The sequence below is a fragment of the Microchirus variegatus genome, assembly GCF_963457635.1.
Source record: "Microchirus variegatus genome assembly, chromosome: 2".
Classification (NCBI taxonomy): Eukaryota; Metazoa; Chordata; class Actinopteri; order Pleuronectiformes; family Soleidae; genus Microchirus; species Microchirus variegatus.
Window position 1 is genome coordinate 1,023,029 of NC_139803.1, and position 23,708 is coordinate 1,046,736.

General features: G+C 38.6%; 1 protein-coding gene across 2 annotated transcripts; it reads right to left on the reverse strand.

The window, feature by feature from the left end:
- Positions 1 to 21,904, reverse strand: ago1 (argonaute RISC component 1; the record flags this gene model as incomplete). Of its 2 annotated transcripts, none has more annotated exons than XM_083908191.1 (19): positions 1 to 109; positions 1,160 to 1,359; positions 2,309 to 2,410; positions 2,506 to 2,640; positions 4,060 to 4,254; positions 4,667 to 4,757; positions 5,978 to 6,137; positions 6,238 to 6,422; positions 6,497 to 6,630; positions 7,563 to 7,685; positions 7,797 to 7,916; positions 7,992 to 8,139; positions 9,536 to 9,623; positions 9,904 to 10,038; positions 11,407 to 11,543; positions 12,488 to 12,669; positions 13,978 to 14,098; positions 15,006 to 15,192; positions 21,880 to 21,904. In XM_083908191.1, the coding sequence occupies 19 exons, from the start codon at positions 21,902 to 21,904 to the stop codon at positions 1 to 3; spliced, it is 2,577 nt and encodes an 858-aa protein (XP_083764317.1). The 2 variants fall into 2 exon arrangements, with proteins under 2 accessions (XP_083764317.1, XP_083764316.1); XM_083908190.1 differs by having other exon boundaries at positions 7,509 to 7,685.
- Between the last annotated feature and the right edge of the window lie 1,804 nt (positions 21,905 to 23,708).

The following is a 23,708-nucleotide window of genomic DNA, read 5'->3' on the forward strand; positions in this document are numbered from 1 at the left end:
TCAGGCGAAGTACATGGTCCTCAGGGTGTCGTGGTGGATCTGGACGGCTTTGGCCAACGCCTGCGGATCCCGACCGTTACTCTGACCGGACACGTGGCTGCCCTCGCCGCTGCACACGCACACACACACACACACACACACACACACACACACACAAGGTCATGGGGCGGAGCTTAGGTGGAAAATGTTCGCTTGGCTCGTTTTTATGAACAAAAATCAAAGAAAAACAGTGGACTTTGTGACAATTATTGCTACTTTATATCGCTACTAAAAAAAGAGACTACTTTAACTCATTACTTAAGGCTTTTTTAAATATATATATTTAAAATAATTTGTCTTTACTTTTTTTTAATTGAACACTTTGAATGAAGTAAAATTACAAGGTATACAATACAGTAACAAATGAGTAGAAAATAAAATTAAGGATAGAGTAAAACTTTATATAAAACTACATATAATAATAATAAATTATAATAGAAATTAAAAAAAATAATAATCATAATAAAAAATAAATAAATTATAATAGACATTTAAAAAAATAAAATAAAATAAAAAATAATAATAAAAAACATTTATAAATTAATTAAATAATAATTAATTAATTAATTAATAAATTAATGACGAATTAATTAATTAATTTAATAATAATTAATGAATACATTCATTCGTTAATTAATAAAAAAAATAATTAATTAAAAAAAAATTAAATAAATAATTAATTAATTAAAAATAAATAATTAATTAATTAATTACAAATCAATAAAATATATAAATAATTCATTAATTAATTAATTACAAATCCTTTTTTTTAAAGAAAAAAAATCAATAAAATTAATAATTAATTAATTAATTAATTAATTAATTAATTAATTAATTCATACATAATGAATTACTTAATTATATAAATTAATAAATATTACAAATAAAAATTAAAAATAAAACTAGACAGTTGAAACAGGGTCTTTAGGGAAAAACTTTTCGTAATAACATATATCAGTAACGTATTACTTATTTTGTCATTCACCAAAATCAGAGATCCAAGAAAGATTTCAGTTCCAGGAGAAAAGGAGCAAATGTATGTATTGATTTTGCAAATTTGTGTTTATAATTTAAGACATAAGAAGACATTTCATGGTCACGAAGACGTGACTCCTCCCACCTGTCGTGTTCTTTGTCCACCAGGTGGTAGCGAGCGCGGAAGGCCACGAGGCGAGCGTAGTAGGCGGGCGCCGGGATGGAGACGGAGCGCGTGCAGCGCACGTACGTGTGACACAGCTGATACGTGAGGATCTGCAGCTCGTCCGCCGTGAAGCGATTGTCGTCCCAGAGGACGTAGTAGTGAGACGGTCGGCTGGTCCCCTACAGGCCGCAGAGGGAAGCACACGCAAGCACACAACCACAGTGTTTACCACACTTTTAACAAACACGACCAAGGTTTAGAGACATTTTGATCACGCAAACATGCACTAATTATTCATCATTAATTCTGAAATGATAATAAATAAAATAATGAGAATGATGTATTTTGTCGAAAAAACGATCTCTAAAATAAAACAATAACCTCAAGAAAAACTGAGCAAATTTGGTTTCATAGAAAAAAAAACAGAATATAAAAGAGACAATTTAATTAATTAATATTAAATAATTATTTAATAATAATAGAATAATGATTTAATAATGATTTAATAATAATTAAATAATTATTTAGTAATAATTAAATAATTATTTAATAAAAATTAAATAATTAAATAATGATTTAATAATAATTATATAATTAAATCATTATTTAATAATAAATAATATTTAAATTTCATTTTAATTCAGTGAGACTGAGCAGAAATGTATATTTAATTAAAAACTTTGATTAAAATGTGTTTATTGATAATAATAATAATAATAATAATGATACTAATAATAATAAAATGTTATTAAAAAATTATCTAATATATTTCAGATTTTAAAAATAATAATACTTCCCCTGTAAAACTACAAAAAATAAATTTTGTGTCATAGAAAATGATCCATTAAAAAAGCAAAGTATAGTGTTTTATGTGAATTTAGGAAAACAACAACAATAATTTCATATAAAAGTAATATGGAAGAAAATTAAATGAAGATAAGATTAATAGTATATTATATACAGTATAGTGTATATTAAATTCACTTTAGGTTAATTTAAAAAAACTGAGAATATATTTTCATCACAAATTGTTCACAGAAATGTATCTAAATATTTACTTATAATATTTATTTATTGTCTGATTTCAAACCACCGTTACCCAGAATGCCGTGGGTGTGAGCTGGTTACCTGTATGCCCGCATGACTGCACAGGTAGAAGTCAAACTCAAAGGGATGAGTGATGCTGGTGTCCACGGTGGTTCCTGCAGGAATATTCCCACTTTTCCCAATCTGTCAAACACAAACACACAGAGATGAGGATGAGGATGAGGATTATAAAACACACAAGAGAGAAAGTGAAGAACGAAACACAAAACTCTTCTCACTCGCTCAGACTTGTCGGCGCAGAAGAGGCGAGTGTGGTGACGTTTCTGCACCACGATGTAGGTGATGCCGGGCTGATAGTCTTTCTCCAGTTTGATGCAGGCGTCTCTGATCGCTAACAGCTCGTAATGAAGGATCTACACGGAAAAACAACCATGTTATAGATGATTGTTTTTATATGTAAACTGAAGTCTGTAAACCACTCACTCTCCCACACCAAAGTCACTCACTCTCCCACACCAAAGTCACTCACTCTCCCACTCTCTCACACCAAAGTCACTCACTCTCTCACATCAAAGTCACTCACTCTCCCACACCAAAGTCACTCACTCTCACACACCAAAGTCACTCACTCTCCCACACCACACACCAAAGTCACTCACTCTCACACACCAAAGTCACTCACTCTCCCACACCAAAGTCACTCAATCTCACACAACAAAGTCACTCACTCGCATACACCAAAGTCACTCACTCGCATACACCAAAGTCACTCACTCTCCCACACCAAAGTCACTCACTCTCCCACACCAAAGTCACAAAGTCACTCACTCTCTCACACCAAAGTCACTCACTCTTCCGCACCAAAGTCACTCACTCTCCCGCACCAAAGTCACTCACTCTCCCACACCAAAGTCACTCACTCTCACACACCAAAGTCACTCACTCTCACACACCAAAGTCGCTCACTCTCCCACACCAAAGTTACTCCCTCTCTCACACCAAAGTCACTCACTCTCCCACACCAAAGTCACTCACTCTCTCACACCAAAGTCACTCACTCTCCCACACCAAAGTCACTCACTCTCCCACACCACACACCAAAGTCACTCACTCTCCCACACCAAAGTCACTCCCTCTCCCACACCAAAGTCACTCACTCTCCCACACCAAAGTCACTCACTCTCTCACACCAAAGTCACTCACTCTCACACACCAAAGTCCCTCACTTTCCCACACCAAAGTCACTCACTCTCTCACACCAAAGTCACTCACTGTCCCACACCAAAGTCACTCACTGTCCCACACCAAAGTCACTCACTCTCACACACCAAAGTCACTCACTCTCTCACACCAAAGTCACTCACTCTCCCACACCAAAGTCACTCACTCTCACACACCAAAGTCACTCACTCTCACACACCAAAGTCACTCACTCTTCCACACCAAAGTCACTCACTCTCACACACCAAAGTCACTCACTCTCCTCACACCAAAGTCACTCACTCTCCCACACCAAAGTCACTCACTCTCCCACACCAAAGTCACTCACTCTCACACACCAAAGTCACTCACTCTCCTCACACCAGTCACTCACTCTCCCACACCACACACCAAAGTCACTCACTCTCACACACCAAAGTCACTCACTCTCACACACCAAAGTCACTCACTCTCCCACACCAAAGTCACCCACTCTCACACACCAAAGTCACTCACTCTCACACACCAAAGTCACTCACTCTCACACACCAAAGTCACTCACTCTTTTACACCAAAGTCACTCACTCTCCCACACCAAAGCCCATAGAGAAAACCAGTGATTTGAGTGTCACCTGTGGCAGTTGTCCCTCAGGAACGCCGTCTCTGTAGAAAATGATCCTTGTGGGTTTGAAGCGAGTCGACTTGTAGAACTGGATCAACAGTTCTCGCACCATGTACGACAAATCTTCAATGATCTCCTGCCGCGGACGCTGCACTCGCACTGTGGCGCAGTATCTGCTGGGGTGGGCGTCCATACTGCCTACCACCTGACACACACACACACACACACACACAGGATATCATTATTATAATAATAATAACATTTTATATTTTTTATAAAACCATTAATCATTGAAGACCACTTTCATTGAATAATGACAATAACACTCTAATTAAAGCAGATTTTATTCATATATTCAATAATATTGTGACACACTTTTATTTTGGTCAGAATAAATAGCAAATGGATATTTCCTGAATTTCAAAAATTCATGAAAATTATTCCTTAAGAGATTTGCAAATATTTTCAACAGATCCTTGTTCAGGGCGATGCCGACTATTATGATGGTAAATTTCAAGTCATTCCGAGATACTTTTTGTTTTCGAGAAGAAAGTGCAGAGAAGTGGGCTGAGAGCTGAGTGTGTGAGAATATGTGAAGATGAATAAGTGAGACTCACAGCAGTGATGGAAGGTTTCTTTCCGTCTCCAGCAGGAGGATGAGTGACGTCTGCTCCAAGGAAGATGACGGGCTGCTGAAACACTGCTGACCTGAGAGACCACGTCCAAGAAGATGTTATATGTTATATATGATGTTATATATATGTAATATTTTCACGTATCTGTCATTTTTCAGGTTCTTAAATGTGAATATTTTCACGTTTTTCAGCTTCTTAAATGTGAATATTTTCATGTTTCTGTCATTTTTCAGCTTCTTAAATGTGAATATTTTCATGTTTCTGTCATTTTTCAGCTTCTCAAATGTGAATATTTTCACGTTTCTATCATTTTTCAGCTTCTTAAATGTGAATATTTTCATGTTTCTGTCATTTTTCAGCTTCTTAAATGTGAATATTTTCATGTTTCTGTCATTTTTCAGCTTCTCAAATGTGAATATTTTCACGTTTCTATCATTTTTCAGCTTCTTAAATGTGAATATTTTCATGTTTCTGTCATTTTTCAGCTTCTTAAATGTGAATATTTTCTACTTTCTGTCATTTTTCAGCTTCTTAAATGTGAATATTTTCACGTTTCTGTCATTTTTCAGCTTCTTAAATGTGAATATTTTCACTTTTCTGTCATTTTTCAGCTTCTTAAATGTGAATATTTTCATGTTTCTGTCATTTTTCAGCTTCTTAAATGTGAATATTTTCACCTTTCTGTCATTTTTCAGCTTCTTAAATGTGAATATTTTCACCTTTCTGTCATTTTTCAGCTTCTTAAATGTGAATATTTTCACCTTTCTGTCATTTTTCAGCTTCTTAAATGTGAATATTTTCACCTTTCTGTCATTTTTCAGCTTCTTAAATGTGAATATTTTCATGTTTCTGTCATTTTTCAGCTTCTTAAATGTGAATATTTTCACGTTTCTGTCATTTTTCAGCTTCTTAAATGTGAATATTTTCATGTTTCTGTCATTTTTCAGCTTCTTAAATGTGAATATTTTCACGTTTCTGTCATTTTTCAGCTTCTTAAATGTGAATATTTTCATGTTTCTGTCATTTTTCAGCTTCTTAAATGTGAATATTTTCACTTTTCTGTCATTTTTCAGCTTCTTAAATGTGAATATTTTCACGTTTCTGTCATTTTTCAGCTTCTTAAATGTGAATATTTTCACGTTTCTGTCATTCATTCATTCATTCATCATTTATTTATGTATGAAACAGTGCAGTTCATGATCACCACACACTGATGATAAGGAACATTGACGTGAACACGTTCTTAAAGACATCAACAGTGTACATGTACATGTGTGCAGAGCAGTGACTGACCGTTGATGAGGCACCAGGATGTTGTTGATGCCTCCCAGCTTCACGTTGATCTTGAGGCAGAGGTTTGACAGAGTCTGAGGCGACGTCTTCACCACGTTCTTCACCTGAACACACTGGGTGGCCATGCCCAGGAGAGTGTCGCCCACGCGCTTCACCTCCGCTGCAGAGCGGGTAAACAACAAAACAACAACAACAACAAATTCAAGATTGGAGAACATGAGGTTTCCGCTCTCAAACATGGACTCTGGACGCTCTCTCACCGTAGACGGGAGTCTTTCCCGGCAGGATGACGATGATGAGCTGCAGACCAGAGTAGGTGTTCTTCAGGTGTCTGAACATGGGCTCCACGCTGTCTGCTCCCTGGGCGTATTTACAGAAACATGGCTGACCCTGGATGGGCATCCCAGCGTCTTTGGAGATCTTCCTCAGCTGGTCGGTAAAGTTCCTGAGAGGAGAACAAACGTTGTCGTTTCAGCTGCACCAGCAGTGTATTGACGGCGCTGTTGGACGTTTCCTTACTTGAGAACCTCTTCTCTGCACTGTTTCTGTGGAGCGAAGCAGGCGATCGCCCACACTTTGATCTCGATGCCGTTGTAAAACTGCTTCCCTCTCATGTCCCACACTCCCTGGTTAGGAGTCGCTATGGCACGATTCTGTCAGGGAGAGAGACACACACACACACACACATACACACACACACACATCAGATTATAATGACAGACAACACGTGTGTGTGTGTGTGTGTGTGTGTGTGTATGTATATATATATGTGTGCGTGTATAAATATGTATAAATATATGCATACATATATGTGCATATATGTATATATATATATACATATATAACCCATATATATTTATACACATATATGTATAGGTGTATATATATATATATATATATATATATATATTTGTGTGTGTGTGTGTGTGTATACATGTACACACATACATGCATACGTATATACATATATACACATATACATATACATCCATATATATGTATATACATTTTTACACTATATATATATATATATATATATATATATACACACACAGACATCCATATATATATGTGTAAATATTCATATATATATACACACAAACATATATATCCATATATATGTATATACATTTATACATATACATATATACACACATCCATATATATACATATACATACATCCATATATATTGTATATACATTTATACATATACACATATATAAACATACATTTTTACAATATATATATATACATCCATATATATGTGTATATATACATATACATATATATCTACATATATACACATACATATATATCTACATATATACACATACATATATATACATATACATCCATATATATGTATATACATTTATACATATACGTATATACATATATATACACCCATATATATGTATATATACATATACATCCATACATCCATATATATGTATATATACACACATCTACATATATATACACATATACACACTTATATATACACACACACACATACATATATATACATACACATATATATATATATATATATCTGAACTGATTGTAGGGTCTGATAGTATTTACCCGTCCTCCGTACTGCAGTATTGGAGCAGGCAGAACTCTTCCCGTCACTTCAGCCATGTCGTCTTTCACCTTGATCCCAAACTCTTGAATGTACGGGTCCAGGTTAAAGTTAGCGTTCTTCATCTGTGGGTGAAGACGTCACAATCTCACCGTCTTTGTGACGTCATGTGTCATGTGACGTGTGTCATGTGACGTGTGTCATGTGACGTGTGTCATGTGACCTGGTCCACTCACCAGTCTGCTGATCTCCTCCTGTCTGTCAGGTGCAGATCTAGCTGTAGCTTTGATCATGGTGGACGTCTGATTATCCGTCAGCTTCTTGATGCATCGCTGTCCTGCTACGATGTTACACACCTGCAGAGAAACAGGGTGTTAACTGTGCCTTAAACAGTTCATTACACGTGGTTAAATAGTGTGAGTGTTGCTCACCTCCAGTGGCAGATAGGTGTGTTTCTGCTCCTGTCCAACCTGCAGACACGGCAGGTGAGGATACTTCAGCTGCAGGTTGTACTTCTGCTTGAAATACTGAGCCACTGTGCATTCAACTGTCTGACCGCTCTCCAGCTGTAGAGGAAACCTGTGAGGACGTAAACATCCATTTATGTCATTTTTCAGCTTCTTAAATGTGAATATTTTCACGTTTCTGTCATTTTTCAGCTTCTTAAATGTGAATATTTTCACGTTTCTGTCATTTTTCAGCTCCTAAAATGTGAATATTTTCGTGTTTCTGTCATTTTTCAGCTTCTTAAATGTGAATATTTTCATGTTTCTGTCATTTTTCAGCTTCTTAAATGTGAATATTTTCACGTTTCTGTCATTTTTCAGCTCCTAAAATGTGAATATTTTCACGTTTCTGTCATTTTTCAGCTTCTTAAATGTGAATATTTTCACGTTTCTGTCATTTTTCAGCTTCTTAAATGTGAATATTTTCACGTTTCTGTCATTTTTCAGCTTCTTAAATGTGAATATTTTCACGTTTCTGTCATTTTTCAGCTTCTTAAATGTGAATATTTTCACGTTTCTGTCATTTTTCAGCTTCTTAAATGTGAATATTTTCACGTTTCTGTCATTTTTCAGCTTCTTAAATGTGAATATTTTCACGTTTCTGTCATTTTTCAGCTTCTTAAATGTGAATATTTTCACGTTTCTGTCATTTTCCAGCTTCTTAAATGTGAATATTTTCACGTTTCTGTCATTTTTCAGCGTCTTAAATGTGAATATTTTCACGTTTTTGTCATTTTTCAGCTTCTTAATTGTGAATATTTTCACGTTTCTGTCATTTTTCAGCTTCTTAAATGTGAATATTTTCACGTTTCTGTCATTTTTCAGCTTCTTAAATGTGAATATTTTCACGTTTCTGTCATTTTTCAGCTTCTTAAATGTGAATATTTTCACGTTTCTGTCATTTTTCAGCTTCTTAAATGTGAATATTTTCACGTTTCTGTCATTTTTCAGCTTCTTAAATGTGAATATTTTCACGTTTCTGTCATTTTTCAGCGTCTTAAATGTGAATATTTTCACGTTTCTGTCATTTTTCAGCTTCTTAAATGTGAATATTTTCACGTTTCTGTCATTTTTCAGCTTCTTAAATGTAAATATTTTCACGTTTCTGTCATTTTTCAGCTTCTTAAATGTGAATATTTTCATGTTTCTGTCATTTTTCAGCTTCTTAAATGTGAATATTTTCACGTTTCTTTGATTTTTCAGCTTCTTAAATGTAAATATTTTCATGTTTCTGTCATTTTTCAGCTTCTTAAATGTGAATATTTTCATGTTTCTGTCATTTTTCAGCTTCTTAAATGTGAATATTTTCACTTTTCTGTCATTTTTCAGCTTCTTAAATGTAAATATTTTCATGTTTCTGTCATGTTTCAGCTTCTTAAATGTAAATATTTTCATGTTTCTGTCATGTTTCAGCTTCTTAAATGTGAATATATTGTGTATAAATATAAAACACTAAAGCGTAGACTCACGTCTGGTGACTTGCAGGTCGTCTGGTGACGTTACAGACGCGATATTTCCTCTTCATTTGTCCACAGTGAGTCACTTCTACCTTCAGACCTGACCACACACCAGCGCGTAAAACAACAAGTGAAACTCAACATCACATAGAAATGAGTAGGAAACAAGAAACACATCAGATTCACAAACTTTCAAGCACTTTCAATGACCCGTGCTCGGACTTTCCAGGACTTTCAAGCACTTTCAATGACCCGTGCTCAGACTCTCCAGGACTTTCAAGCACTTTCAATGACCCGTGCTCAGACTCTCCAGGACTTTCAAGCACTTTCAATGACCCGTGCTCAGACTCTCCAGGACCTTATGGAGCAGTGGTTGATACCTTTGATCTCTTTGGTGAAGCGAACTCTCTGTGAGTCGGTCAGAGTCTTGGGCTGCTCGTCGATGTTACGTATGTCCAGGACTTCACACATGAACTCGATGACAGGCTGGGCTTTGTAGAAGGCCGTGGCCGACACTAGAGGGCGACAGAGAGCAGCAGCAGCAGCACGGCCACCGTCAGGTCATTGAAATAAAAATGGATTTACAACAAAGATTTCACATTGTCTTAAGTCAAAGACTCACAACTTAATCCTCTGTTTTATTGGGGGATATAAATAAACATAGAGGTAGATTTTGAAATTATAAGTAGATTTTGGAACTTTAAGTAGATTTTGGAACTTTAAGTAGATTTTGGAACCTTAAGTAGATTTTGGAACTTAAAGTAGATTTAGGAATTATAAGTAGATTTAGGAACCTTAAGTAAATTTTGGAAGTAGATTTAGGAATTTTGGAAATGTAAGTAGAATTTTGAACTATAGGTAGATTTTGGAACTTTAAGTAGATTTTGAAACTTTAAGTAGATTTTGAAACTTTAAGTAGATTTTGGAGCTTTAAGTAGATTTTGAAACTTTAAGTAGATTTTGGAGCTTTAAGTATATTTTGGAGCTTTAAGTAGATTTAGGAACTTTAAGTAGATTTGGGAATTGTGAGTAGATTTTGGAACTTTAAGTAGAATTTGGAATTATTAGTAGATTTTGGAATCTTAAGTAAATTTTGGAAGTAGATTTAGGAATTTTGGAAATGTAAGTAGAATTTTGAACTATAGGTAGATTTTGGAGCTTTAAGTAGATTTTGAAACTTTAAGTAGATTTTGAAACTTTAAGTAGATTTTGGAACTTTAAGTAGATTTTGAAACTTTAAGTAGATTTTGAAACTTTAAGTAGATTTTGAAACTTTAAGTAGATTTTGGAACTTTAAGTAGATTTTGGAACTTTGAACTTCAAGTAGGTTTTGGAACTTTAAGTAGATTTAGGAACTTTAAGTAGATTTTGGAACTTTAAGTAGATTTTGGAACTTTAAGTAGATTTTGGAACTTTGAACTTTAAGTAGGTTTAGGAACTTTAAGTAGATTTTGGAACTTTAAGTAGATTTTGAAACTTTAAGTAGATTTTGGAACTTTGAACTTTAAGTAGTTTTTGGAACTTTAAGTAGATTTTGAAACTTTAAGTAGATTTTGGAACTTTGAACTTTAAGTAGATTTTGAAACTTTAAGTAGATTTTGAAACTTTAAGTAGATTTTGAAACTTTAAGTAGATTTTGGAACTTTAAGTAGATTTTGAAACTTTGAACTATAAGTAGATTTTGGAATTATAAGTAGAAACATAGCATCTATGAGGAGGACCAGGAAAGGTGAACTTCCTGTTTTCCAGGTGCAGCAGAGACACGATTCCTTTGTCCGTCTTCGTTCACTCATGAAGACGAGAAAGTGTCGAGTCAACCTTCAACAATGACTCTGCGTTTGTTTTCTGCTCGGTCATGTCAGGAAATGTCTTCAGTGACTCACCGTCGATGTTGAGCATCATCTTCCACATGGCCGGACGCACAGACTGATGGAAGCCAAACCACACCTCCCTGCCTCCACCCAGAGGATGGTAGTAACCTTCAGGAGGGGAGAAGAACGAACGACCCACGGGAGTGTACCTGAGGAGGAGGAGGAGGAGGAGGAGGAGGTTAGAGTGATGAAGGTGCACAATGACCTCATGTCCAGTAAAGATCGTGTTCTTGTGTTTTAGAGGAAGTCGTCTCTGAGTCACACACTGATGACTTCAGTGTGTGTGGGAAACATGGCTGACAGCTGTGAGACTCACTTTAACATCTACGACGCCTTTAAGAACACGTTCACGTCTTTATCTTCACTGTTAGGCTAAACAACAGGAAACTGAAGTTTGTAAACCACTCACTCTCCCACACCAAAGTCCACAGTTAAACAATTTCCCCCCCGGGGATTATTAAAGTATTCTGATTCTGATAGAGATTATAGACTGTAGTTTTAAGTGAAGAATATTTTAAATTCTCCTTAAAGTTTCAAAATGTACTTAAAATTCCAAAAAATGTACTTAACATTCTAAAATTCTACTTAAAGTTACACAATCTTCTTTAAAATTACAAATTCTATTTAAAATGACAAAATTATACTTAGTTTCAAAATCTACATAAAATTACAAATTCTAGTAAAAATTCAAAAATTATACTTATCTCACTGTTAGACAGACTTTTCCAACAGTAAACTGAAGTTTGTAAACCACTCACTCTCCCACACCAAAGTCCACAGAGAAAACCAGTGATTTTAACATCACAGGGACACAGGAGCTGCTGGTCCTCTGCTGCCTCGTGTGGTCACTTTGTGTCACTGATTTAAGTCTAAATGAAATATTTTAAAAGCCGAATTCACTAAAATCAGTCATTGTAAGTTAGTGATGGAGGCAGCAGTGGATCAACAACTCCTGTGAACTCCTGTGTGCTGTGATGTTAAAATCACTCGTTTACTCTATGGACTTTGGTGTGGGAGAGTGAGTGACTTTGGTGTGGGAGAGTGAGTGGTTTACACACAGTGAGAATAAGGTGATCATGTGACTCAGGTTTACCTCATAGAGGCCAGGTGACGCATGGCCACGTCCAGAGCTTGGACCGAGTCGAGGGGAACCTGCAGGCGGCCACTGACCAGAGTCTCCTGCAGGAGGCGCCATGACACCTTGGCCAGCCAACGGATGGACACCTTGAAGATTCTGTCCTTGCCCTCTCCGGGGATGGTCACCTCGAAGTCCACCTGAGCCAAAGACGAGGATACGTACGTTATCTCAGCAGTTTAAAGAGTTTACAGCAGTTTTATCTACGTGAAATTAACAGTTTAAATTCTCTTTACTCCAAGATGTTGGAGTAAACTGCTCATGTGGAACTTTTAGTAGATCTTAGAATTATAAGTAGAAAGTTCTCAAGTGTTAAAGTCCACAGGTGCTAAAGTTCTCAGGTGCTAAAGTTCTCAGGTGCTAAAGTTCTCATGTGCTAAAGTTATCACGTGCTCAGGTGCTAAAGTTCTCATGTGCTAAAGTTCTCAGGTGCTAAAGTCCACAGGTGCTAAAGTCCACAGGTGCTAAAGTCCACAGGTGCTAAAGTTCTCAGGTGCTAAAGTTCTCAGGTGCTCAGGTGCTAAAGTTCTCAGGTGCTAAAGTCCTCATGTGCTAAAGTTCTCAGGTGTTAAAGTTCTCAGGTGTTAAAGTTCTCAGGTGTTAAAGTTCTCAGGTGCTACAGTTCTCAGGTGCTTAAGTTCTCAGGTGCTAAAGTCCTCATGTGCTAAAGTTCTCAGGTGTTAAAGTTCTCAGGTGTTAAAGTTCTCAGGTGTTAAAGTTCTCAGGTGCTACAGTTCTCAGGTGCTAAAGTTCTCAGGTGCTCAGGTGCTAAAGTTCTCAGGTGCTAAAGTCCTCATGTGCTAAAGTTCTCAGGTGTTAAAGTTCTCAGGTGTTAAAGTTCTCAGGTGTTAAAGTCCTCAGGTGCTAAAGTCCTCAGGTGTTAAAGTCCTCAGGTGCTAAAGTCCTCAGGTGCTAAAGTCCACAGGTGCTAAAGTCCACAGGTGCTAAAGTTCTCAGGTGCTAAAGTTCTCAGGTGCTAAAGTCCACAGGTGCTAAAGTCCACAGGTGCTAAAGTTCTCAGGTGCTAAAGTTCTCAGGTGCTAAAATTCTCAGGTGCTAAAGTTTTCAGGTGCTAAAGTTCTCAGACGCTAAAGTTCTCAGGTGCTAAAATTCTCAGGTGCTAAAGTTCTCAGGTGCTAAAGTTCTCAGGTGCTAAAGTTCTCAGGTGCTAAAATTCTCAGGTGCTAAAGTTCTCAGGTGCTAAAATTCTCAGGTGCTAAAGTCTACAGGTGCTGAAGTTCTCAGATGCTAAAGTTCTCAGATGCTAAAGTTCTCAGATGCTAAAGTTCTCAGATGCTAAAGTTCTCAGATGCTAAAGTTCTCAGATGCTAAAGTTCTCAGATGCTAAAGTTCTCAGGTGTTAGCTCTGATCACCGTACGAAACACTCGTCTAAACGCAGATGATTCTCGCGTCAGAATGCAAACGTGCTCTTACAGCGAACACTTACCCGTTCACTGCCGATGGGCAGCGCTAGCACCGTGTAGATGTTCTTCTTGCCGTCGTACACCGGCTTCCTGTCGCCAAACAGCTGGGGTTTGAAGTGCTGCACCATGTACTCCACCACCTCTCTGCACACACACACACACACACACACACAAACACACACACACACACAAACACAATAGACCATGATCCAGTTATTGATCGAGCAGATCCAGCTGCTCATGGTCACGGAGGGCGAGGACACAAAGATGGAGGACACTATTCAATGGGTGGTTCCTTGGCCTTCACTGGGTGGGGGTGGGGGGGGTGAGCAGTCAAAGTGAAAAAGGGGGTAAGGTCAAAGGTCGTGACCTCTGCACGCCTTGGTGAATCCTTTGTCTCAAACATGAAAGATGAAGAAAAACGAGAGGCTGAATAGATCTGACAAAAAGTTCGAGCAAAAGAAGTGGATCAGGGTTTTTCCTGACGTCAGCATTAAACTCGGTTTAATTACAAATAAGAGGATTAGTGATGAGGTAATGAGGTCATTTAACATGAGGAGAAGTCACTAAGTTCTGGTTCCAGGCCGGTCTTATATATATTTTTATATAAAGTCTTTTATAAAAGTCACTGTCAGCGTCATAATATACTATGTCGTCCAAAATTTGGCATTTTTTGTCCAAAATTTGGCATTATTTGTCCAAAATTTGGCATTTTTTGTCCAAAATTTGACATTTTTTGTCCAAAATTTGACATTTTTTGTCCAAAATTTGACATTTTTTGTCCAAAATTTGACAAAAACGTCATACTATACTATGTCATCTAAAATTTGAAAAAAAAATTGAAAAAAATCTTTGGTCCAAAATTTGACAAAAACGTCTTACGATACAATGTTGTCCAAAATTTGACACATTTTTTGAAAAAGAAATTTGGGTCCAAAATTTGAAAAAAAATTTGAATAAAACATTTTGGTCCAAAATTTGATAAAAACGTCATACTGTAGTAAAGCTTTGAAACAGCAGAAACATCACGATGACGGCGTCGTCGTCTTACCTGTTGACTCGCCGTGGACACTTGTCAGGTTTGATGTCCACCTCGTAGTGGAAGACGTCCATCTTTGGGATCTCCACCTCGAAGTAGTTGGCCAGCAGCTTGATGGGTTTGCCCACGGTGCCCATTCCCGGCCGGCGAGGGGCTTGGAACACCTGCTGCAGCGGTGGAGGGAAGACCCCCATGGGCACTGGACACAGATGAGAGGAACGTGATTGACCAGGATGCCGCTGACCAAGACACCATTGACCAGGACGCCGCTGACCAGGACGTCATTGACCAGGATGCCGCTGACCAAGACGCCATTGACCAGGACGCCGCTGACCAGAACGTCATTGACCAGGACGCCGCTGACCAGGACGTCATTGACCAGGATGCCGCTGACCAAGACACCATTGACCAGGACGCCATTGACCAGGACGCCGCTGACCAGGACGTCATTGACCAGGATGCCGCTGACCAAGACGCCATTGACCAGGACGCCGTTGACCAGAACGTCATTGACCAGGATGCCGCTGACCAAGACGCCATTGACCAGGACGCCGCTGACCAGAACGTCATTGACCAGGACGCCGCTGACCAGGACGTCATTGACCAGGATGCCGCTGACCAAGACACCATTGACCAGGACGCCATTGACCAGGACGCCGCTGACCAGAACGTCATTGACCAGGACGCCGTTGACCAGGACGCCTTTGACCAGGACGCAATTGACCAGGACGCCGCTGACCAGGACGCCTTTGACCAGGACGCAATTGACCAGGACGCCGCTGACCAGGACGCCTTTGACCAGGACGCCATTGACCAGGACGCCGCTGACCAGAACGTCATTGACCAGGATGCCGCTGACCAAGACGCCATTGACCAGGACGCCGCTGACCAGAACGTCATTGACCAGGACGCCGCTGACCAGGACGTCATTGACCAGGATGCCGCTGACCAAGACACCATTGACCAGGACGCCATTGACCAGGACGCCGCTGACCAGAACGTCATTGACCAGGACGCCGTTGACCAGGACGCCTTTGACCAGGACGCAATTGACCAGGACGCCGCTGACCAGGACGCCTTTGACCAGGACGCCATTGACCAGGACGCCGCTGACCAGAACGTCATTGACCAGGATGCCGCTGACCAAGACGCCATTGACCAGGACGCCGCTGACCAGAACGTCATTGACCAGGACGCCGCTGACCAGGACGTCATTGACCAGGATGCCGCTGACCAAGACACCATTGACCAGGACGCCATTGACCAGGACGCCGCTGACCAGAACGTCATTGACCAGGACGCCGTTGACCAGGACGCCTTTGACCAGGACGCAATTGACCAGGACGCCGCTGACCAGGACGCCTTTGACCAGGACGCCATTGACCAGGACGCCGCTGACCAGAACGTCATTGACCAGGACGCCATTGACCAGGACGCCTTTGACCAGGACGCAATTGACCAGGACGCCTTTGACCAGGACGCCATTGACCAGGACGCAATTGACCAGGACGCCGTTGACCGGGACGCCTTTGACCAGGACGCAATTGACCAGGACGCCGCTGACCAGGACGCCTTTGACCAGGACGCAATTGACCAGGACGCCGCTGACCAGGACGCCATTGACCAGGACGCCATTGACCAGGACGCCTTTGACCAGGACGCAATTGACCAGGACGCCGCTGACCAGGACGCCTTTGACCAGGACGCCATTGACCAGGACGCAATTGACCAGGACGCCTTTGACCAGGACGCCACTGACTAGGACGCCTTTGACCAGGACGCCATTTACCAGGACACCGCTGACCAGAACGTCGTTGACCAGGACGTCATTGACCAGGACGCAATTGACCAGGACGCCTTTGACCAGGACGCAATTGACCAGGACGCCTTTGACCAGGACGCCACTGACTAGGACGCCTTTGACCAGGACGCCATTTACCAGGACGCCGCTGACCAGGACTTCGCTGACCAGGACGTCATTGACCAGGATGTCATTGACCAGGACGCCATTGACCAGGCCGCCATTGACCAGGATGCCGCTGACCAGGGCGCCGCTGACATGTCATGTTCTTATGTTGCGGTCTGTTCTTACGTTCTTACTTATTTTAAGTTATGTAATATCAGATTTATTCACGCAGGCTTTCAATTAGACAAGGGTTTTTTGTTTCTATGTTTTTATTCTCAAAATAGTTATTGTATAAATTTTATTTTTAAGCACTTTGTGATTTCAGATCCAAACTAACTTTACTTAGTTAGTAAAACACTAAACTCCAGTCATTTTTGTCCGTGATATCGTTTCAGCTCCTCCTACAAAATGGTTACATCGTTGTGGTCGTTTGTTTGTTTTTAAATATCAACGTCTTTAAGAACAAGTGTGAGCCGGTCGGGACGGGGGGTGGGGGGGGGGGGCACAGGGGGGTTCACAGGGGGTCCAGGTCTGAGTCTGTAGCTGTGACTTCAGTGTGTGAGGGGCCCAGGGCCTTAACCTCGGGGTCCCCTGAGAACAGCCCTCCTCCAACACAACAAAGACCCCAGCTGCCCTGCTCCTCTGTCTCACACACACACACACACACACACACACACACACACACACACACACACACACACACACACACACACACACACACACACACACACACAGGGGGCCCCCCTCTACATTCCCAGCCTCACCATGGAGACACCACGGCAACACGTTATTGTCATGGATATCGAGGGACCTGTGTGTGTGTGTGTGTGTGTGTGTGTGTGTGTGTGAGGGGGCGGGGCACTGCTGATGGTCACTGCTCTGAAGAGACCTTGGACTTTTTGGTCTGACACCGACGCTGCAGTGGAAATCATCAAACTAAACTAATCAAAGTAAATGAGTGGTGTTTTCATCATAAATTAATCTGTGGATTATTTTCCCCATTAATAATATACCGATATTACAAACTTCAGTATCTGCTGATATCGATATCAAAAACTCGAGTATCTACCGATATTGATATTACAAACTAGAGTATCTACTGATATGGATATTACAAACTTCAGTATCTGCTGATATCGATATCAAAAACTCGAGTATCTACCGATATCGAAATCACAAACTTGAGTATCTACCGATATCGAAATCACAAACTTGAGTATCTACCGATATCACAAACTTCATAATCTACCGATATAGATATCACAAACTTGAGTATCTACCGATATCAAAAATTTGAGTATCTACCAATATCGATATTACAAAGTTGAGTATCTACTGATACCGATATTACAAACTTGAGTATTTACCGATATCACAAAGTTGAGTATCTACTGATAACGATATCACAAAGTTGAGTATCTACCAATACCGATATTACAAACTTGAGTATCTACCGATATCACAAACTTGAGTATCTACCAATATCGATATTACAAACTTGAGTATCTACATATATCACAAACTTGAGTATCTACTGATATCACAAACTTGAGTATCTAACGATATCACAAACTTAAGTATCTACCAATATCGAAATCACAAACTGGAGTATATACCAATATCACAAACTTGAGTATCTACCGATATCAGAATCACAAAGTCGAGTATCTACTGATAACGATATCACAAACTTGAGAATCTACCAATATCGATATTACAAACTTCAGTATCTACCGATATCACAAACTTCAGTATCTACCGATATCAATATCACAAACTTGGATATCTACCGATATCACAAAGTCGAGTATCTACCGATATCGGTATCACAAAGTCGAGTATCTACCGATATCACAAACCTCATAATCTACCGATATAGATATCACAAACTTGAGTATCTACCGATATCACAAACTTCATAATCTACCGATATCACTATCACAAACTTGAGAACTCGAAACTCGAAATCTATCGATATCGATATTGAATGATATAAAAAGTCTGTTGTGATATTATCACTCAGTCTTTGATCTTTAAATAAAAACATTCTCACACACACACACACACTTCACCCGCGTGCCAGTGAAGGCAGATGGTGAGAAGTGAAGCCAGCGCTCTCACACACTCTCACACACTCACACACACTCACACACACACACAATAGCTGGTCTTTCTCAGGCTCTTCAGACTCTGCTTCACAAACATCACAGTGACGCTCATCACTGACCGTCTTCACCATGACTCAGCGCTTTAGAACCATCACATTTACGTCAAAACTGCTGATTGTTTTACACTTCAGAAGGTTGAAGGAGGAGGAACTCCTGATGTTGACCCAAAGACCTGGTCCTGGTCCTGGTCCTGGTCAGGTTCTTGACCTGAGGTGATCTCATCAAACCAAAATCATGACATCATCGTCTGTTGACCAGGAGCTAAACACCACAATAAGAGCGATGTGTGTGAACCGTCTGTGAGAACGCTGAATAATCTTCACACTTCACACACACAACAAAAGTAGACGTTTGAGATCGGGGGGGCCCCAGCAGCACTAACACCCCCCCCCCCCCCAACACACACACACACACACACACATCAGTGCTCCAAAGTAAAACACAAACTGAGAACTGGACTGATTTTAGGAAGTTATTCAAGACACAGACGTAGAAAGTCATGACCGAGGTTATTATAGCTGACTAACAAAAATATATAATAATATAATAGAAATTTTAAAAAACACAATAATGAAGTGAAACTGAAAAGTGTGTTTACAAAACTCACAAAAAACTCAATAAAATCAAAAAAAAGTAATAAAATCTCACAAAAAACAAGCAAAAAATACATAAAACTAATAAAAATGAGCAAAAAACTCAATAAAAACAAAAAATAACAACAAGCAAAAAAACTCAATAAAACCTAAAAAAAGAAAAAGAAATGGGCAAAAAAAACTCTAAAAAAAAATTTTTTTAACTCAATTTAAAAAACGAGCAAAAAAACTAAATGAAATAAAAAAAAAACAATAAAAACAAAAAAAAAACCTATAATTTAAAAAAAAAATTAAAAACTTCATAAAAAATTCACAAAGATCTAAATAAAATCTCACACGTGCAAAAAACTCATTTTATTTTAAAACAGAAAAATTCCGAACTCAAACTCATGAAAACTCCTCTAAACTATGATAACCTCGGTCAGGAAGCCTGGATGTTCCAGGCAGAAGTGACATCTGTTTTATCAAAGTCAAGGTCCAGGATTTTCCCTCATCATCATCACCATCATCACCACCATCATCATCATCATCATCATTATCATCATCACCATCATCATCATCATCATCATCATCATCATCATCTCTGTGTCTGATAAGAACTCACTGTAAAAATATGTCGAGGAGGAGAAAACAAAGACAAAAACCAGGATCCACACGTGTTTCTCATTGTTTTCTCCGAGTGTAAAACAAAACAAAAAAAACACTCACACACTCACAGTCACAGTCATGACACTCACAGACACACACAGAGTTAGTCCTGATTAACAAACACTGAATAACTCTTTATTTTGACTCAGAAACATCAACGTTTATAAGTCATTATCTTTAGATACTAAGTCTATAATAAGTTTCTTGTTGAGATATTGACTCGTTTTGATGACGTAGCAACGACTTCATGTTATGGCATCAAAGAGTAAGTCACGATGTTGAGATACTATGTCAACACTAAGTCAACATTAAATCAACACTAAGTCAACTTTTAGTCAACACTACGTCAACACTAAGTCAACACTAAGTCAACACTAAGTCAACTTTAAGACAACATTAAGTCAACACTAAGTAAACTTTTAGTCAACACTAAGACAACACTAAGTCAACACTAAGTCAACACTAAGACAACATTAAGTCAACACTAAGTCAACACTAAGTCAACACTAAGTCAACTTTAAGACAACACGAAGTCAACTTGAAGACAACACTAAGTCAACACTAAGTCAACTTTAAGTCAACACTAAGGCAACTTTAAGTCAACACTAAGTCAACTCTAAGTCAACACTAAGGCAACTCTAAGTCAACACTAAGGCAACTTTAAGTCAACACTAAGTCAACTTTAAGTTAACACTAAGTCAACTCTAAGTCAACATTAAGTCAACTTTAAGTCAACACTAAGTCAACACTAAGACAACACTAAGTCAACATTAAGTCAACGTTAAGTCATTATCCAGTCATTATGTTCAGATATGAAGTTATGATCATATATTCAGTAATTATCCAGAATGACTTCATATCTTTTGTCCAGAGACTCAACTTTCAGATTATGTTCAAAAGTCACAGAACTATCTACAGCAGACATCAACACCACTGACAAAACGACAAGTATTTAATTTTCCCACTAAAACTTGACTAGCACAGTCGCCCCCTGATGGCTAGTCAATGTATTACACCTGCCTTCTCTTTTATCCTGTTTAAATACGATAAATGGAGCTAACTCACGATTTTTGCAGCAGTGAACGTAAACATACGTACACATGAATTCTGCTTTACAAAATTATTCTTTATTTTTTATTCTTTTTACGTACAGTCTGTGGAGTTAACTCACGATATTTGCTTGACAGCAGCGAACGCTAACACACTTTTGAAATTTAGATAAAATGTGTGTGAAAATCAGACTTTTGTAAGGGATTTTTTATCCCAAATGCTAAAAGACATTGTATATTAAATAAGATAAAATAACTTCCGTCTGAATTTATGACTTTTCTTTGCAAAATTTTTGAAAATTCTGTTAAAAATATTACATTTAAAGTGGAATGATTGTTTTTATCGCGATCCTTGATGATACCGTGTATGTCTGCGATAATCGATATTATCGATATTAGCGATATCGTCCCATCCCCATCAGCTGCAGTGTATCTGCGGGAGTCACTGCTCTGGTTCTCGGGGCTGAAAACGTGTTGAAATCGCTCAGGTAAAAAGATGAATATTGAAATAAATAAACGTACCAGCGCCAGACGGTCCCGGCTCCATCCCATTCACTTAGCCGCGCGGGTACGAGCTTGCTAGTCCGGGCTACTGTGGCCGAGGCACCGGCCCCTTCAGGCTTGAAGTGTCTCCGACTTCCAGCCGCCTCCTCTCGGTGTTTCCCCCGCCCCTCTGCCCCAACCAGAGCCCCCAGAGCCGCAGAGGAGCCGAGGCTAACGGCGATAGCTCCAGCAGTCGTGTGTGTGCCCGCCGAGCCTGGAGCCCGTGACGGCGGAGCTGCAGGACGATAACGGCTTCTTCTTCTTCTTCTTGGTCCTCCTCGTCCGCGGGGCAGAGCGCTCTCTCCCGCCGCCGTGATTCAGCCGACTATCGGCGGCGTCGTGGTTTCAGGTCGTCGGGGCGCTGAGCTCCGCTGCTCCGCTGCTGCTTCTCCACCGTTCAAACGGAACCTTCTTCTTCTTCTTCTTCGGATTCTTCTTCTTCTTCAGCGGAACAAAAAAAGGGGACCCCCCCCCCCCCCCCTCACTCCTCACTCACCCCCTCCCTCTGAATCAGAAACTTCTTTGATTGAAACAAAAACAGTGCGATGGAACCGTCAATGAGCTCGCTGCTACACCCCAGTGGCCGAGGCAGGTACTGCACTGCAGATGTGACCGTAAATAAATGTGTTATTTTAACTATGTAAACAAACAGTTTTTTTTCACTTTTTTGATACTCATTAATACACCTTTTTTTATGAGTTAATTACACATATAAATACACTTATATAATAAATATATATATATATATACATGTATATATATATATATATATATATATATATATACAAACATATATGTATATATATATATAATAAATAAAATCAACAAGAGGTAAAAATACAGAAATAAAAGATAGAAATCAGACATAGACTGATGTAGTAAGACATATTTTGCCCATCCCCCCTCCATTTGATAAAATATAACACTTTAAGAATAATAAATAAATACACAATAGTACCTTTAGTTGTAGTAATAGTAATGAATGTGTTATTTTAATTATGTATTACTTTTTAGATACTCATTAATACAACTTTTATGAATTAATTACACATATAAATACACTAATTTAATAAATATTTATATATACATGTATGTATATATATATACACACATATATATATATACACACATATATATATACAAACATATATATATACATATACATACACACATATATATATATATATATATACACACACATATATATATACACACATATATATATATATATATACATATACATCATACATATATACATATATATACATATACATATATGCATAGTTAAATATATTTTGCCCATTCCCCCCTCCATTTGATAAAATATAACATTTTAAGAATGATAAATAAATACACGATAGTACCTATAGTAGTAGTAATAGTACCTCAACACACTGCATGTACTGATCACTCTCCCACACCAAAGTCCATAGAGAAAACCAGTGATTTTAGCTCACAGGGACACAGGAGCTGCTGGTCCTCTGCTGCCTCCTGTGGTCACTTTGTGTCACTGAGTTAAGTCTAAATTAAATATTTTAAAAGCTGAATTCACTAAAATCAGTCATTGTAAGTTAGTGATGGAGGCAGCAGTGGATCAACAACTATACACATATATATACATATATATATACACATATATATACATATATATATATATACATACATATATATACATACATATATATACATATATATACACATATATATACATATATACACATATATACACATATATACACATATATACATGTACATATACATAAGTACATATATTTTCATTTGTGTTAAATGGCTTCCCAGCTGCAGTA